At 40.3% G+C, this 19,347-nt stretch overlaps 1 protein-coding gene across 4 annotated transcripts in view; it reads right to left on the reverse strand.

The window, feature by feature from the left end:
* Window positions 1-19,347, reverse strand: part of CTTNBP2 (cortactin binding protein 2) — a 188,890-nt gene that overhangs the window by 49,848 nt on the left and 119,695 nt on the right. For all 4 annotated transcript variants that reach the window (XM_082632187.1, XM_082632186.1, XM_082632185.1 and 1 more), the window contains 3 exons: window positions 16,769-16,919; window positions 13,471-13,722; window positions 3,167-3,284 (listed from right to left, as the gene is read on the reverse strand). In XM_082632187.1, the coding sequence (XP_082488313.1) occupies window positions 3,167-3,284; window positions 13,471-13,722; window positions 16,769-16,919 (521 nt within the window). The remainder of the gene's footprint in view (window positions 1-3,166; window positions 3,285-13,470; window positions 13,723-16,768; window positions 16,920-19,347) is intronic.

The following is a 19,347-nucleotide window of genomic DNA, read 5'->3' on the forward strand; positions in this document are numbered from 1 at the left end:
CTCCGCAACAGGAGAGGCCATAACAGTGAGAGGCCCGCGTACCAAAAAAGAAAAAAAAAAAAAAAAAAAGCATCTGAGAAAACTAGAGCCCTCTCTTGACCTCTCTATATCACCTTTTCTCCTCACCTTCATCGATAACCTCATGAAGAAGGCAGGTTACAGCTGCGTAGGTCAGTGAGCTTAGGACAGTGGTTTCAGACTCATACAGACCTTGGGCTCGGCCTCAGGGTCAGCTTTCTACTTAGCCCTGTGTATTTGGTAAACAGACTTCATCTCTCTATGCCCCAATTTCTTCCATAAAATGGAAGGAACGTACAATTGAGTTGCTATGAAGAATAAATGAACTCATGTTTGGAAGGGATTTAACACACTATTTGTTTAACACATTATCTGTTAACACACTATCTCACAAGAACTAGTAAGTACTTGATAACTGTGAACAGTGCAGTAGAAGCTTTTAAAATGATCTTTCCAATCTCTCTGTGACACCAGCGGACTGGGGCCCCCTCCCAGGTGGATAGCTCCCCATGTACTTGTTTTCATGAACGGAATTATATGCTTACCAAGAGCCACTTGTGTTTAATCCCAAATCTTCTATGTCTGTTGAACTCATTACTATAATTACACATTACTATAATTAGTAAATTAAATATTCCAGATACTGATGAAATGAGTTACTATTCCTATGAAAATCAGAACACTTTTGAGACTGAACAGAGGAGTTGCTATAAACAAGTTTTTAGTGAGATATGGATGAGACAACTACATAAAATTAGAAAAAATTTAATTATCTCTAGACAGATACTGCCTTTAGTTTGCTTCATAAATATGTTTAAGTCCTCAAACAACAGAAACCACAGACAAAGCATTAAAGATGTGGTTTGTTCAAATAAGAATACGTGGCACTTCCATCAGCAGAACCATATCAATATAAAGAGCTTCACCTAAAAGTTGATGAAAGAATTACTTGGTGTGTTTTAAATTAAAATGAAATGTTTAAAAATATGTTATTTTTATGATCCTCTTCTTAAACTGACTTTTTTCCATTAACTGACCACCTATTAGATTTTATTTTTGGTCTTCATGTTACTTAGCAGCTTGTGACACAGCTGATCTCTCTGCTCTCTGTTACACTCCTCCTGGATTTCCTCACACCTCATTGGTCACCCTCTAATGTTGTTCCTTTGCTGGTCCCTCCCCTTCTTCTAGATTTCTTAATGAGAGTCTTGCAAGGCTTGTTTCTCTTAGTTTTTCTATCTGTGTTCACTGCCTTCGAGAGCTCATACAGTCCCATGACTTTAAATACCATCTCTAGACTGCTGACTCTCAGATTTAAAAATCCAGCTCATACTCACTCCAGAATTCTTGCTGACTTGACATCTCCTACATAGATGCCCTAACAGACATCTCAAATTCATAATTCAGAACATAACTCCTAATCTTCGTTAGCAAAATCTGCTTCACCCACAGCCTTCCCCTAGACAGCTGATGGCAATGCCATCCTGCCAGTTGTTCAGACTGAAAACCTTGGAATTATCCATGAATCCCCTCTCTCGTACCTCACACCCAACCCATCAGAAAGTTCTGTTGGCTCATCTCTGGCTACATCCAGGACCGAAACGTCCTCATTTACTATAGTCCTGAACTGAGCTGTCATTACTGGCTCTCACCTGGAACACTACATTAATGGCCTAACGTTAGGCCTGTGACTTCCTAGTTTTTTTTTTTTTTTGACAAAGCAGCCAGAGATACCATTAAAACATACACCATTCTTAATTAGGAACATTGCCAGGGTTGGCCTTTTACAATTAGTATGAGATTTCTTTGATTTTATCTTTTCTTAATAGTTATTTTTTAAAAAATTTTATTGGTGTATAGTTGATTTACAATGTTGTGTTATTTAGAAGCTCACTTATGTTTACTAAGTTGATAAAAGCAAAATTTAAAATGAGATAGCTAAAAAAATAGAATAAAATAAAATAAAATGATAGCTAACAATGTCTTTTTTTTTTTTTTACAGGGTAGGAATACTTACAATGTTCCTGAATTAAAAAATGACAAAAATTCTTTAAAAAAAAATGTACACCAGGTCCCGTCACTCATAAGCTCAAACACAGAAATGGTTACCTTAAGTCCCAACAATGGCCTACAAATTCTAGTTAGATCAGGCTCAATCCCCATCCCCTCCTGCAACTTCTCTGACCTGTTTTCCTACTTTTCTCCCCTCACTCATTATAACCCCGTCACTCTGCCCTGCTTGCGGTTCCTCAGACACAACAGATATGCTCCTACCTGTTAGGGCCTCTGTCCACTTGATGCTCTGCCTGGAAAGTTCTTACCTGAGAGATCTACAGAGCTGCCCCTTCCTCGCCTCCAAGTGTTTGCTCAGATGTCGTATCAGTGAGGCTACCCTGTCTATCGTTTTAAAAACTGAAACCCACCCTCTCACTCCCCATCCCTTTTAGTCTTTTCCATAGCACGTATTACCATCTCACATACCATACAATGAATTATTGCTTATGTTTATTGTTTATTTTCTGACTCAATGTTAGAATGTAAGCTCAAATCCAACTACTGATACAGCTGGCTGACTGGATGGACTGAGTGATAATCCTGATAAGAGGTCACAATATTTCATCTGATCTAGCACTCCATATTCATAAAGCCACAAGTGAACTTTTCATAAATGTTCAGAAGTATATACTCTTAAAGATGGAAGGGACCCTAAAGATCATCAGTTATCTTCCTAGACAGGTAGGCAACCAGACGTTGAGAGGTAAGGGACCTGCCTGCCTACATTCATATGATCAGCTAAGAGCACACTAGACGGCCATGATTTCTCATAGCTTCCTAGTCTCATGTCTAGAAAGACAATCTAAGTCACAAGAAAAGAGCAATAATTATTTAAAAGCTGTCCAAGGTCAGTCAAATACAAGGAAGACCTAGCATTATTTCAATAACAACTAATTCTGTAAAAAGCCATTCTATGTGGAAAAATATAATTACCCCATTTATAACCAATTAAGTGTTTTTGTAGCAGCTAGGGTTCAAAGAAGGTTAAGAAGAGAGTGAGAAAACTGTAGTTGCATTGATATCTTTCCCACAGTCCCAGAGGCCCCAGCAGTGTGGATGCCGGATGAGCAATGCAGCTGCAAAGGGCACTCACTCAGATTCTCCAGCAGATGCTTGCAGTCATCAGTGGCGACATCGTGTGCAGTCCGATTACACTTATCTCTTTTTTCCGGCTCCAGCCCTCCATGCCTACATAAGACTTGTAGGCAGTTCTGTAAAGAGACAAACTCCATTACCTCACGTCCAAGTGAATAAACTCAAGTGAAAACTCCAAGGGAAAATTCAGTTGCCTGTAGCAAGCAAATCAGGAATTCTCAGCCAGAAAGCTTATTTCTTTCCCAGCAACCCAAATACACAGATTAATCTAAACACTGTCTCCAAATGAAAAGCAAACAGTGCTTCATTTACATGTGATTCACAGGATCAAAACACTGCTTCATAGAACAGCCTCTTAGGTTTCAAGAGAAAAAAATTAGCTTAGTAATAATCACTCAGTTTGCAGAGTAAAATTAAGGAAAAAAGACTTCAGCAGACAGTATCCTTTCACTGTAATTTGGAAATATAAAGCAAAAAGACTTCTGCTACAACCAGATGCACCTTGCTATCTTCTAGATCAGGCACTGCTTTCCTGCATGCAAGTGCTGGGCTCCAATTTTAACAAGTCTGTCCCAGAGTCCTTGTAAGCACATATATATCTGAGATCTTACACTGTCTTTATTTATTTGAGAAATATGTGTGAACACCATGTTGACTGAAGTTTTAGAAAAACATTCTCAATAGATATTGAAGTTAGGTGCCCTCTCTTTTTCAGTTTTTTCTTGTGTTGCTCCAGGAAATCTCCATTTAAAAAATATCACTAACCTATGAACTGAAAGGTCGTAGTTTTCCAAAATTTTTCAATTCAAAGTGGTAGACAATTTATATGCAAACATTTTCAAATAAGGAACTGCATGGCAGGATATTACATCAGGATATTTATCAAGGAACTCTGCTATTTCAACTTCTACCACTTCATGATTTGTCTGTTGATTTCCCACCACAGTAAGCACAAAACTGAATAAACCAGAAACCATAAAAAGGAACTAACAACCAAAACAAGCACTGTCCTTCTCTTCACTCACACACACACACACACACACACACACGCGCGCGCGCGCGCGCGCTCTGGGCTGACTTCCACTTCTGACAACACAGCAAACTACGCAGTCTGAACAGCTTTCTCTAATCATGCTGTAAAACACTTTTTTTCTGTTTTGTAAAACATATGTTTTTCTTACTGATGTATAATATCCATATAGAAAAGTACAAAAGTAAGTGTGCAGCTTGAAGAATTATCACAAAGTGAACATACTTGTGTAAGGAGCACTCTGGAAGCCTCCTTAATGTTCCATCTCAATCGCTAGCCCCTCCCCTTCTCCCCCCAAAGATAGCTACTACTATGATTTCTAAGATCAGAGATTGGCTTAGCCTATTTATGAATTTTAAAAATGGAACCATATTACAGACACACTTTTATATTTGGCTTCTTTTCATTCAACATAATGTCTGTAAAATTCATCCATGTGTTAGGAACAGTTATAATTCAATTCATTCTTTTTTAAAATTACTGGGTGGTATTCTATCATACGGATATTCCACAATTTACTCATCTATTTTCTTGCTGGTGGACATTTGGGTTCTACTATAGACATTCTGGTACGTGTCCTTTGGCGGACACATGTACATATTTCTATTGGGTATATGTACAGACTTGGTCTTCTGGGTCATGGGGTATGCACATGTTCTGTATTAGTATAGACCGCAAAGAGCTTTCAAAAGTGGCTATACCAATTTCTACTCCCACCAGGAGTATACTTGAGTTCCAGTTGCTTCATATTGGCCCCCAAATATACTTTAAATCATGAGTTCACAAGGAAATACAGGAAATCCCTAAGGGTCAGAAAGAAAAACGAAGAGTAAGCTGAGACCACCAGTTAAGTGAAATTTGAACAGGAAGCCAGTGCTGGTTTGAGGACAAAGCCAATATAGGGAATCTTTTTGGATGCTGGGGGGATGGGAACCTAGGCCTTGGTACCTGCACAATGGAGCCGCCGAGCCAGAGGACCTTTGAATCAAGAAACTGTCTTCTGCAAAGGGACTGACTTGGACGTTGGTTTCTCACTGCTCAAGTCGGAGGAATCTTCTCTAACAATTGTAATCAAAGTCTAGCTTTCAGGGGTCTGGGGTTCAGGTTTAAAAAAATCACTAAGCCAAGAAATGAACTGAAAACCAAGTCAAATACATAAATTTTTTGTCCAATTGTTATTACTAATTTGTACACAAATCAGTAAATGTATAAGATATTTAATAAAATTAACTTTAATGAAAGATTTAAGTAGAAAGCAATCTGAGCATTAAACTTTATGAATTCCCAGATGATAAGAGATAAAAATAATACATTTATTACACAAGTTAGTACTTGCAGCAAGAGCAGGTAAGAGCCAAAACAGAGCGGGGGGTGGGGGAGGTCTAAGCCTGCCAATATAAATGATTTTATTCACGAATTTTGGTAGATCATTTAACCTTTTCCTGCTCAGTTTCCATATCTGTGTCTCAAATACCTGTATTTCATAGGGCTGTTACATGACTTAAATGAGAAGATGGGTAAAAAGCTTTCACACTCCTGGCACGTAAAACGTTCTCAATATTTATTAGCTGCTGTTTTTGTTATCATCAACATAATCATCACCAGTTAGAAAACAGCCCAAATATTCAGGTAAGTGGTGAGGAATTACAGCACATCAGCAAACGTTATAATTCTAGGTGATGGTACTTCAAATTACAAACAGAAATGATAAAAGATGCAACCAAAATCTGCAAGATTCTTTTAAGTCTGACCTATAAAGTGGGTTGCATATAATTTTTATTACACTCAGGTAGGTCAGTAGGCAATAACATAAGCAGTAGCTTTCTCTATAAGGAAGCAAGAAATGTTGGAAAGAGAGCAGGCTAACGCGTATCCAAACAGGGTCACAGCTGTGAGTTCCACAGCACTATGCTGGGCTCCATGGGGAACACAAAGAAGATGAAAACTTTACCCAACTGACACTGAACAGCAGCAGCTACAATAACTACTGGAGCACATACTAAGCTCTAGGCACTGTTCCAACACAGCACAAGTATTTAGTGCTCACAGATCCTCACAACTTTATGAAAGAGATACTAAGCACCTCTGTGCCAGGTGCTGTGTTAGAGCCCAGGGTTGTGACGACGAAGACGCTAACAGTTTCTGCTTCTCCAGCAGAAGCGCAAAGTATAGTCAAGAGCCATGGGGAAAATGTGCCCAGAAGACGGGGCTGTTGAAGTGCGCAGAAAGTTTTACTAAGGGGAGGAGGAGGAGGTGGAAAAGGCAGAGAAAAGAATCTAAGCTCTCTCCTTGAAGGGTGGGCTTCGAGTGAAGAGAACAAATGCTGTGATGCTAGTTGCTTCTTCTGGAAATGGATTCTCAGGGGACCTAAACTGGGCAGGCTGTTCCAAGCGATGCAGAGCAAGAGGTCTAGATGAATGAGTCTAAATCAAAGTGTTGTTAACTACGATACACATGTATGTGCTAGAGCAGAGACTTTATTTTTTAATTTATTATTATGTTTGGTCACGCCGCATGGCTGAGGGATCTAAGTTCCCCGACCAGGGATCGAGCCCAGGTCCTCAGCAGTGAAAGCGTGGAGCCCTAACCACTGGACCACCAGCGAGTTCCCTAGAGCAGAGACTTCAAAAAGCAGTGGCTTAGGCTTCAACTTCTGCTTCCACTCACATCCCAATCGCCAGAACTTAGGTAGGTGTCCATGGTCACCTGCTATGGAGGCTGGAGAATGTAGTCTTTATTTTGTGTGGTCACGAGCCCAGCTGAACTCTGAGAGGTCCATTATTGCAGAGGAGGGTAGAAAAGATGTTGAGGGACAATGAACCACTTCTGCCAGGGGCCTTTCAGAGCTGAGAGGCAAGGTACCAGTGCCAGGGAGAATAAGGTGAAACCCCAAGTCCAAAGAGCTAGAGATAAGATCCTAGTCAGGGCAGGGAGCTGAGGGTCTGACACTGGGCGGAGGAAGTGGGAGGGAAAGCAGTCTGCAAATGCACAGGTAGGGTCTGGCACACGTGCTGGGAACAACTTGGGGTGTGGGTGTGCTCACTGTTTGGCAGGGCAGGGGAGATGGAGGCTATCACAATGGGAAATAACAGCATGAGGAAGCAGGCAGACTTAGGGGTGAGATGAAGACAGCCAGCGTCAGCCGTGAAGGGCTGAGTGCTAGGGAGCCTGGATGTCTTTCTGGAGGCTTTCTGGAGGATATGTTCAGGTAGGAAGTGCCATGATCAGCTCAGTTCTGAAAACCAACTGGTGCATTTGGAAGACATACAGAAAAAGAGAGCGACAGAAAGGAGACCAGTTAAGACAGAACTCTCATCAAATAGCCCATTCACTGATTCAACAAACATTTAGTATTTGTGGGCCAGAGACTGCTGAGCGCAATATATACAATGATGAAAAGTGATTTTTTGGAGGAGGTGGAAAGGGAGGGAGGCATACAAATAATACAGTAAAGAACAAGCTCCCTAAGTGAAGTGTGAAGAGGTGCTCTGGGGACCAATGAACTCCTGGAAGCCAAGACTTAAGCTGAGATGTTTCCCAGGCAGGGAGGGGTCAGGACAGAAGAGGCCATTTGAGGTAATGAGAAGAGCAGATGCAAAGGCAGGGAGAGAAGAGACAGCACAGGACATCTACAGAGCAGCCAGCAGTGCAGGGTTAGAGCAGAGAGTGCACGAGGAAAGGGGACAAGGGTGCTTGTGGAGAGAGGCTGAGGCCAGATCTGGACCGGACTTGTCTGTCATGTAAAGATCTGGCACTTATCCTTGAAGCGACAGAAAGGTCACTTATCCTTGTAAAGATGAAAGGTAAATTACATGACCAACTTCCTGTTAGGAAGGCCCCTCTCAAGACAGTGTAAAGGAGCTGGAGAGACTGGAGATGAGGAGATCACAGCAGGGCCTACGCAAGTCCAGACAGCCCGTGATGAGGGCTCCCCAAGGGACATTGAAAAAAATAGCCTTCCCTTTGTTTACATGTTCATTTATAAGGGAATAAAATCTAGAGTTTTATCAATCATTCGAATTCATTATCTTAGGAGGATGGAGCAATAAACACAAATGTCAGGTGATGTTAGTGGATTAAGAGAGGAGGAACAAGAGATGCAGCCTAAACACGGGAGCCCAGGCATGCATCCTCATGGAGCTGTTTGGTGGAAGTAAACACGAATATGGTCATCAATAGGGTTACCATATAATTGGTTAAACTGGGACACTTTTAAGAGTAAAAAGGGGCACTGTTAATGGTTACATTGGGATGATGGGCATAAACAAGGACTGTACTGGGCCAACTGGGCTATCAAGGAGATGCCCTGTAAAACCATGGGCGTCCTGGGTAAGACCTTCCTGAATGGACTCAGGACATGGTTAGGTGGGCTAGAGAGAGGATTTTGGAATCTCTATAGATTATATTCTGGAGGCCAAAAAGATCATTCAAGGGGGAAAGTAGAGAGCGAGAGGAGAAAAAGGGTCAAAACCAGACCCAAGAAAGGTGTTAGTGGAAAACACCAGAAAGCGTATGTCTTGGGTGAGGGGTGAAGCAAGACTCTGGTTGGCCAAGTTTATGTGAGAAACCTTTAGGATTCTGTGAGTCATTGCTGTTCAAATTAAGCAAGGATGCAATACTCTGCACTGAACACTCTAGAATGAGAGTTTTAAAAAATAGCCTTCCCTTTATCTACACACAGTCTTTTTCGAAAGTAATTTTATAAAAATTAAGGGGAAAAAATTATCATGCAGAATCAAAAGCACAGATTTCTATTTATCATCTAGTCCCAAAGACTTGGTCCAACCTCACAGGTTATCCTGTCTTTGTCTTCTCCTAGCCAGGTACCCAACTCTGTGACAAGGAAGAAATTTAGGGACTCCTATCATTTGTTTTCTCTTTGCAGCCATGACCTAGGGAGAGGAAATCTAAATCTTGGGGCTCCATGTGGGCCTCTGTGCTTAAGACAAATACCACATCCAGACTATCCAGTCAGGTGGATGCTGGAGTGTGGGAGGGAATGCCTGACACTCGCCTGGCTAAGAACTAAAAATGCATCCATCAGTCCACAGTTCCTACACACTGTGAGGCTGGCGTAAAGATGGCAACAAGAAGGCCACTGCCTGACCAGAGGACTGTGGGACTGCCTAGAGATGACCTCTAGTATGGTGGAAATAAATGGCTGGAAGACAGGTAAAAAGCCAGGTGTGAGATCTGGGTTTGGGAAGAGTTACTGTAGAAGCCACAGTTAAAGTTGAAAGACTGGATAAACTCTTAAAAATAGGACTAGGCAGGGGCTTCCCTGGTGGTGCAGTGGTTGAGAGTCCGCCTGCAGATGCAAGGGACACAGGTTCGTGCCCTGGTCCGGGAAGATCCCATATGCCATGGAGCGGCTGGGCCCGTGAGCCATGGCCGCTGAGCCTGCGCGTCCGGAGCCTGTGCTCCGCAACGGGAGAGGCCACAACAGTGAGAAGCCCGCGTACCGCAAAAAAAAAAAAAAATAGGACTAGGCAGCTAGGAAGGAGCATGGGAGTTGCTGAGGGTTAAAAAACAAAAGAGAAAAACCAGAAAAACAAAGAGAAAGCCTGGTCAGCAAATTCAAAAGGGAAGCGAGGAAGGAGCAGTGTTCTAGAAGCTGAGGAGGAGTCTGCATTACAGTCAACGTGTTAAACAACCCAGAAAGGCTGAGTAAGAGCATGAGTGACAGGAAGCCACTGGCTTGGGCGATACGTAAACTAGAATTATCATCTACTCAAAACACATAATCCCCCAAATAAAGAATCTGTTTGTACAAGAGCTTCAACAACTAGCCGCTCAAATCCAGACACTCTCCCTAATCTATTTCTGCGGCAGGAACTTGACATGTCAGAGTTCTCATGACAGAACACAGAGTTTCACTAAGAAACTCTTCTATCCACTCACCCTAAGTGATGAAAACAGGTTTATCCTCAGTGAGTTCAACTTCGGAGCAGTCACAGACCAGCTTTAGAGAGAGCTACTCTTGTTACCAAACACTAAATGGTGATTTGCATAAATTGCTTAAACATTGGGAAAAAGACCAAGAACTAAGTGGGAAAAGGACTGATTTGGAATCTGGTCTTCTATGAATTGACCTTGGGGAATTAGTTACACTATCTCCCAAAACTTAATTTTTTCATCTGCAAGGCAAGGCAGCTGGACTAGATGAGCTATGTGTCTTCATGCTCTGAAATCCCACTTTTTTTTACATTGAAAAACACATGGAAACTGAAGTCATCCTCTTGGGTAACAGTGGTACTACTACCTTATGCGGATTGGACACATATATGCTACTACAAAGCGAAAAAAAAAACATACACCTTTTAAGCTCTACTTGTGGTCAGTGTAGAACCTCTTCACCCACACAATGATTAACTCAGAATTGTAATTTAGTTTTTCAGAAAACTGGTCTTAGCAACTTAGTTGTGAATGGATTACCTCTATGGAGTCAGCCAGGATATAAACACTGTATTAGGCAAAGGATGAAAAATATTTTCCAATACCCACTACTGACTAGGAAGGCAGGCCGCACAAGTAATGAAACCATGCATTCTGGGCTTCATTTCCAACTTCTATCTATTAATCCCTCCAGGGTTTCAATATCCTAACCATAAAATGAAGAGGTAGCCTGAAAGATGACGTATCTACTCCAGGGCAAAAAAAAAAATCTATTATTTTATTATTTTTCTTTGCGGTGTGTGGATATTGTCAGTCACGCTCACTTTCTAAAATCTCTCTTCTTGTTCAAAATTTATCTTAAGCTTCTTAACATAAGAGGATACAGAGAGAGTCATATTACATGTGAGAAAGAAATCCTATTTCCCTTTACTCAATGATGACAGAGCATCCACGTTGCCAGGGGCCTGGGAAGCCATGAAGATGCCATCCTCGGCTATAAAAACACCAGGACTTATGAGGAGTTCATAATGAAGGAGCTGAGTGGCAACTCAAGCCTCCCACCCTGCAGGGTAACTCACCCTGGAGAGTGGGCTTCTCTCTCTGCCTTGCATCAGAGGGTCAGTGGCTGATCATTCTAGATCAGTGATGCTCAGGTTTTGTTTTTTGTTTTGCCTTTTTTTTTTTCTTGCCTTCAGGTTGAGTGCGTGAACAACCTACCACTGTCAGTAACCTCTTGCATTATCCTCAGATTTTCTTGAAGGGGGAAGTAAGTTGAGAACTACCCCTTCCATGTACCTTTCCTCCATCAAATGAGATTCACTGTCTTAGATTAACTATGCATTTTCAAATTTAAGCTTTCATATTTTCCATCTTGTCTTCCAAAAACTTATGTCAAATGTCACTGCCTTCCATTCAAACCAATATATATATATCAAGTTCACAGAATTTCTGTAGGTTTTTTTTAAGGATAAAATAGGAGTAAACTACTACTAGCAAGCAATACCTCCACGTTGAACTGAATCATGCCTTTTTCTCACTAGTTTAAAAAAAAACCCAAAGTCCAAAATGAACAGCTTCTGCTCTAGATCATAACAACAGGAAGTTACCCAACCAAGAGCTCCAAATGCACATTTCTAGCTATTTCCAGATATCTCCATCTGGTTGGACATATCCCAGAATTAAATTCAGCAATTCAGCATGCTTAAATCCACATTCTATCTTTTTTTTTTTTTTTAATTTATTTATTTATTTATTTTTGGCTGTGTTGGGTCCTCGTTTCTGTGCGTGGGCTTTCTCTAGTTGCGGCGAGCAGGGGCCACTCTTCATCATGGTGCACGGGCCTCTCACTGTCATGGCCTCTCTTGTTGTGGAGCACAAGCTCCAGACGCACAGGCTCAGTAGTTGTGGCTCACGGGCCTAGTTGCTCCGCGGCATGTGGGATCTTCCCAGACCAGGGCTCGAACCCATGTCCCCTGCATTGGCAGGCAGATTCTCAACCACTGTGCCACCAGGGAAGCCCCACATTCTATCTTCTTGAACACAATGACGCCTCTTCTTTCCTCTTTCTGGGAATGTCACTATGATCCTTCTATTTAGCTCGCTCATTTCCTGTATCTAATCTGTCTTCAATTCTTGGACATTTGTACTCTGTGATCTCTCTTATTATTTCTACCACTCCCATCATCTTTCACCTAGTCTCTCCCCTGCCGCCAATGTTTTCATAATCCCTAGTCTTCTAAATGTTATTGCTAAGTCAATCAATCTAAACTACAGAGCTGATTCTTTTGTTCCTTTGTACAAAACCTTTCAATGGTTTTACCGACTAGTAAATAAAGCTCAAACTTCTTAATACAACACTAAAGGCTGGTGCCATACTGTGAAACTTCTCACTACTCTTCATTAGCTCAATTGGAGCTGTTACCCACCTCCCTACTTCTGGTCTGTTCCTACTGCTCCCTCCATCTGAACTACTCTCCTCTCCAGTGATGGGTGACAAATTTAACACACCCTGCAAGGCCAAAATCGTTTCCATCTCCTCCAGAATAAGCCATTCCTGAGCCTAATATTCCACAACTCTGCTCTCTGAAATACGTGCACTCTCTCTTCCAAAAAATAAAAATTTGCCTTTTTGTACTGTTCCAACCACGCATCTATTACCCTTGTTTTAAATTTTTTGAACTTCTCTTATCCTACACTTGTCTTGTATCTTGCACCCTTGCCACTGAACTAGGAGTTAACTAATCACATAAATGATTCCTGCAAATGTTAGCTTACACAATGCCTTGCACTCGGGAGCTTCCTGATAGATTTCCATTGTTAAAGCAATATTATTGCTAAAGTGATTTAAATAGAAAAAGAAGCATGAATGGATGGCTTACTATTTTATGTTATTTCCTTAATAATCAGAATCTTTCTCTCTTCTAACTGATGAGTGAAATCTAGAATGCCCTCTTATGTACCATAAGACAGCACAGGTAGGGATAGTGAGGGAGTTCAGAGTACAGGGCATGTGTACTTGAATCCTGGCCCTCCCTCTAACTCATGGCATGGTCTTGGTACGGAATCAAACAACCCTGTGCACTCTATTAATATCCAACTTTTCCTCTCATTTGACGTGAGACAAAATGTCTGGAATTACTCCCACATTTGTTAACAAACTCCAAACTGATTTTTGTGATTAAGTCTCATATACGCTTGACCATAAATATCTGCTGGACAAAAAAAAGTTGGTTCGTACTGGAAGCGGATCATCTCCTGCAATGGTACTACTGCTCAGTCCCCAATTATTCAGGTGAAACACACTCAGTCAATAGCAGACAACTTCGCCACTCATCAAATTACAACCGTGTAATGAGGTCAGCTGCTACCAGACACACCTTAAAACCTTTTGAAGCAGCAATATGGGCAGCAGTCCAGCCTTTGCTGTTGGCGTGGTTGATGAGGTCTGCAGGAACAACAGGCTTGGATGTGCCCTCACGACTCTCTTCTCCTCCGTCCAAGTCAAAGACGCCCGACTCGGGCCCCTCATGCAACGAGTTTCCATGAGCTGGGGCCCTATGGTACATAAGAAGCTTGAGGCTGTCCACATTACCAGTGTCCACAGCTGCATGAACTGGTGTCCAGCCATCCTGAAAATAAAACGACCAGGGGGAAAGGGTTGATTACAACGTCAATGTTGAGAACTGTGTTATTTAAAGTTCACCTCTACATGTTCTTGGGCATGGACCACTGAGCTGGGCAAAGCAGGCTTCCGATCCTGAATATCATAGATGAGCTAAGTTCTCAGACCACTGTCAATTAGTGTATTTTCCATTGCTATGACTCATGTTTGCTATTTGGTAAGAATTTCCTCTTAACAGTTGACCATTTGGAGTAAACAGGTACTGCCCAGGATGGTAACTAAGCATTATATATGGTAAAACAAAATCTCAATTTAATATTATGAAAGAGAATGAACTTTAGCATAAAGATTTTTTTAAATTTATATGCAAATATAAAGTTACCAGTACTGTACTAAATGAATGCTGTTATAAGCCAGTTTTACTTACAGGGAAGAGTCCTAATTCTAGTTATCTTAAAATTTTATGCCACTGATTTCAGAAGGAAAGATTCTAGATTAACAGGGAAAAGGCAGACATGAAGGAAAAACAAAGTCAAGTAACTTCATGAGATACCTATCAGCCTCTATGGAGCTCTCTGTGACTGCAGCTGGATATTGATAAATGCAAGCTTAGAAAATGTTCCAACTAAAACACTTGGGCCCATTCTCTAGAACATATTATACTTTGAAGCCTCAACTGTCCACTTAGCTGGTTGCTAGAGCAGACTCACAACTCTTTCCTAGGATAGTGGTTCTCCAAGTGTGGTCCCCTGACCAGCAGCATAGCACCATCTGTGAACTTGTTAGAAATGTAAATTATTGAGCCTCATCCCAGACCTACTGAATCAGAAACCTCAAGGTTGGGGCCCCGCAATCCATTTTAACAGCCGTCTGGGCAACTCTGCTGCACTTAAGTTTGACAAACACTATTCTAGGGGAAATCCTGATCCCCTCTGTAGTCTCTCATTTTTATATAAAGATAGGTCTGCCTTCTACTCAGGTATCCACCTTCATTAGATTTTTAAGACTTTCATAAAAGAATTGAGAATTATTTTGGTGATACGTATTTTGGCTTCATTTTCTTTTCCCTTTGGCCTATTTTTTTCATTTGGTATTTCATACTGCTACATTATTTTGTCAGTGAGTTACAGTACACTTTAAAAAAAATAACGGGGTAGAAGACAGGGAGAAAAACAGACAATAAATGGTAACCATCTACACTTAGACTGAGTCATCTGATCATTTGCTAAAGCTCTCACTGAATGATGTGGCTTTTTCTCTGGTTCTGTATCTCATATCAAGGGAATCGACTTGGCTAACAGCAGACCATGGCTGGGCAGTAGCTGGAATACCATATGGTCCTCCGGTGTACCCCAGGCAGATAAAGTGTCTCATGGCTTGTTCTTTGTTGGGCTTTAGACACCTTTACGTGGGTATCAGCCTTAATTAGGCCGAAGAGTGTAAGTGCTCTTGACCTTCCTTAATTTATATTACAAAGGCCATGCAATTACTTCTGAAAAACTTAAAATCTTTCATTCTCCTTTGGTTTCTTATTACAAGTCATGAGAAATAATCACTCCCTTAAGGTCCTTTATCAATTATGCTATTTATCTCTGTACTTTGGAGCCTCTGTACTTCTAACGATTTCATTCAGTTTATCAACAACTAGCTTGAGAGCGTGGATTTCTGTGTTCTCTGACTTACAGGATGTGACTTTTTATGTTGAACTACTTATTTTTCATTCAGATAATGATGTAAAATTCATTCCTTTTTCATATGTAAGGTAGAATTTTATAATGAATATGTGTAATACCACAGATTTCTTAAGTAAAATATATAAAACAACATGAATCTGGACTATTTTCTCAGATTTTCAAAAAATAAATAGAAAGGAAATTAAAGAAAAAAAGCCCTTGCAATAGGACTCAATGGAAAATGTCTATACCTAGCTTATATCTCTGGTTATACCATTAACTGTTTGTTTTCTTTTGAGAAATTAAGAAAATCCAAGATCTAAGAGCGACCTTAAAGTAGGTAATGCACCTTTTTATCCTAGAAAATTTTAAGGGTGTTTCCTATGAAATGGATGCACAGTATAGTCAATTCTCTATTAACAGAAGAGATCCAAGGTTCAGATAACCTTTGGAGATTAAGAAGTCTACACTTGTCTTTCATCAGGAATATCCTGGAGGGTGGTGATTATTACACTTTTCACATTCTGGGAAGCTGCAAAAAAAAAAAAAAAAAAAAAAAAAATTCCTGATCCCAGTGAAGAGTGGGCTCCGTTAAACCCACCAGTCCTTAGATGGGCCCCCACTGGAGAAATGCATGCCAGTGTACGAAGGCTGATTTCTTGGTCTTTAAGTCTATCATGATAGGTTGATGAAGGCCAGTTTGGGAAGCTGAATTGAGAAGTTTGTTTCAAATGCATTTCTGTGTGGCTGAGCCAGAAGTATTATCCAAAGACTCTTCTGTGGATCAGACTCCAAATTTCTTCAGTTTCTAAGTCCCTGACTTCACCTGTGCGCCCTGTACAGGAGGTACCAGAACTGCGTGTGACAGAGTCAACAGCTACCTCAGCCTGTTAGGCTCCATAGTGGGTTTCCACACACAGTGCTTCAAGTTCTGACTCAAATTAGACAATGACCTTGAACTCTGTGAGGTGTTGCATAATCTTAGCAACAATAAACTGTCAGTCCTGGGAAGAACAGTGAGCACAAATAACCTTCCTCTAAGTGCTGGCAATGGGCACTGTCTTGCCACAAACTCCCTCCTGTTTACACATACTACAAATGAGCACTACTGTGGATAGTGATGATGGCCTCGATGACAGATGACCTTTGTCCAATGCTTACAATTCCCAGGCACTACACCAACTACCTTTAAAAAGAAAGGCTAATGAACAAGCTTCTAATAATCAGATGCTCAAACAAATAAGACAATGTCTTTATCCAATATCCTCAAAGCAAAACAAAACAAAGCAACCTGTATTTTAACCGGTTTTATTTTTCGAGCTGTAGAGTTTGGAGACATGTTGTAAATTATAGGACAAAACCCAACATACAGGTACTCACTCTGGTTTTTACACTTCGGTCAGTTCCAGCTTCCAACAAGAGTTTAATACATTCTTTATTTCCATTTTTACAGGCCAGGTACAGAGGTGTCTGTCCTCCATCAGCAGCATGATTAATATTAGCATCATATGCAATTAATAATTCTACACACCTAAATGCAAGATTATGATTAATTACATACAAACTGGGCTTGATTTCTGAAGTACCACCTGACCAAGATATTAAACAGAGAAAATAATGCTAGAGCAATTCCGCAGCTTTATTTCCATGAATTATTAAATATATGTATCAATTATTCCTGGTCTTATTACATAGATACTGTTTTTAACAAGGCTGGAAGATGTATTTTAACTACTCCCATGAAAATTTAAAATAGCAGCTTTGATCAAGTGTGAATACGTGGTTTATGACAGTTCTCTGCAACCAAACGGTGAAAGTAGAGTCCTTGGAATATGTTTAACTGTGCTTGACATATATATTATTTGTGGTTCAAAATAGTTTGAACCTTGAAAAAAGTCAGGCTGCTGAGTCATTCTGAGATTTCCACTTGAGAAAATAATTATAAATAGCACAGACAGCAGGGCACCATTTGCCTCCACTATAAAAGGCAGTACGGAGACAGAAAAGGGCCATCTTGGGGAGAAAAGACAGCAGAGGCTGTCCTGTCTCCTGAAGTGGGGCTAGTTTATGAGGAAGAAGACACAGCTAAGCAGAAACACATTGCCCTGAGAATCAAGAAGCAAAACAATGAGGTAAATTCAAGACTTCACGGCACTTAGGAACTAACTTCAGTTTGCAAAATTAGATAGAATAAACTTTAAAAAGAGTGATAAATCATCAAATTAAGAAGGAACTCACATCTTTGTTTCTTTGCTCAGATGCATGTTTTTTCTTGGCTTCCCTTGGCAACATTTGGTTTGTTTATGCATATTTTTAAAATAAGTTACATATTGTTGTGTATCTAATACACATTTAAATTAATCAAGCCCCTGAAGTTCCCCAGGGTTCTCCCTTTTTGCAAAGCCATCCATGCCTCTGTTCCCATGACTGTTACACTATCCAAGCAAGTGGCCCTACAGATTGCCTGCTGGCAGTAAAGGTAAAAGTACAGCCCAAAAGAAGAATCTCTCTTGGAGGACTTAGGATACATGCAAAAAGAGCAGCAAATCAGTAGCTCTGATCCTCAACAATAAACTCAGGGTGATGAGACATGTTACACACACAGAAAAAAAAAAAAATACTGAACTTTATGGATGCATTTTGAATTTTAAAAAGTTTACCTTTATGACTAGTAACATTAGTATAAAATGTAAAACCCATATTTCAAGAATTCTGAGATTTGTTAAAGGAAACATTTCTATCCAGATGGTAAAACAAAAAAGTTGAACACAGCTTTCATTCTCCAGAGCCTGCCATTTCATCACAGGCAAAGAAAGCAATTTAGCTATATTCTATTTTATTATTAAAATATGACTTGATTTTAGAAAGTTATATCTATAGTCAACTGACTTAGTAAGCTACTGAAGAAATCACTGCTAAACTTACACATATTTTACTTGATAGGCTCTTTTTGGTTTTGTGCTCTAATTTCTTTCAGTATGTAAGTTCTGCTTCAATTTTTTTTTAATGATAAAATAAAGTGAATAATTGGTATTTAATACTGAATAAACTGCCAGTAGGAAGTTAAGAGTATTACAATTAATATAATTCTATGTTTTACATTTAATGCCATCGCACATAAAAAAGGTTTTTGGGTTGTGGTGGTGGAAAATAGTGAACAGCAAAGTGTTTAACAATCCGTTATATAACCACATACACAGTCGGCCGTCCATATCTGCAGGTTTCACATCTGCGGATTCAACCAACCCCAGATGGAAAATACTTAGAAAAAATCCTAGGAAGTTCCAAAAAGCAAAACTTGAATTTACCACATGCTCGCAGCTATTTACATAGCATTTACATTGTATTAGGTATTATAAGTAACCTAAAGACGGTTTAAAGTATACGGGAGGACATGCGTGGGTTATATGCAAATACGGCACCATTTTATATAACGGACTTAGAGCATCCTCGATTTTGGTATCTGTAGGAGGTCCTGGAACCAATCCCCCATAGACAGGAGGGATGACTTTATGTTGATATGCTAAAAATGATCTTCTTCTTCGGAAGCAAGTTCATTCACATGAGATTTGGAAATAGCATATTCCTCTTCATTTCCCTCATATACAAAAATCTATTATTAAGAAGAGCAAATTTAGGAAACTTTCACAAGCCTCTTAGATAGACTCATCCACCAGAGGGCAGAGAGCAGAAGCAAGAAGAACTACAGTCCTGTGGCCTGTGGAACAAAAACCACATTCACAGAAAGATAAACAAAATGAAAAGGCAGAGGGCTATGTACCAGATGAAGCAACAAGATAAAACCCCAGTAACACAACTAAATGAAGTGGAGATAGGCAACCTTCCAGAAAAAGAATTCAGAATAATGAGAGCAAAGATGATCTAGGACCTCGGAAAAAGAATAGAGGCAAAGACCGAGAAGATGCAAGGAATGTTTAAAAAAGACCTAGAAGAATTAA

This window comes from Mesoplodon mirus (genome assembly GCF_964341445.2).
Source record: "Mesoplodon mirus genome assembly, chromosome: 9".
Lineage (NCBI taxonomy): Eukaryota > Metazoa > Chordata > Mammalia > Artiodactyla > Ziphiidae > Mesoplodon > Mesoplodon mirus.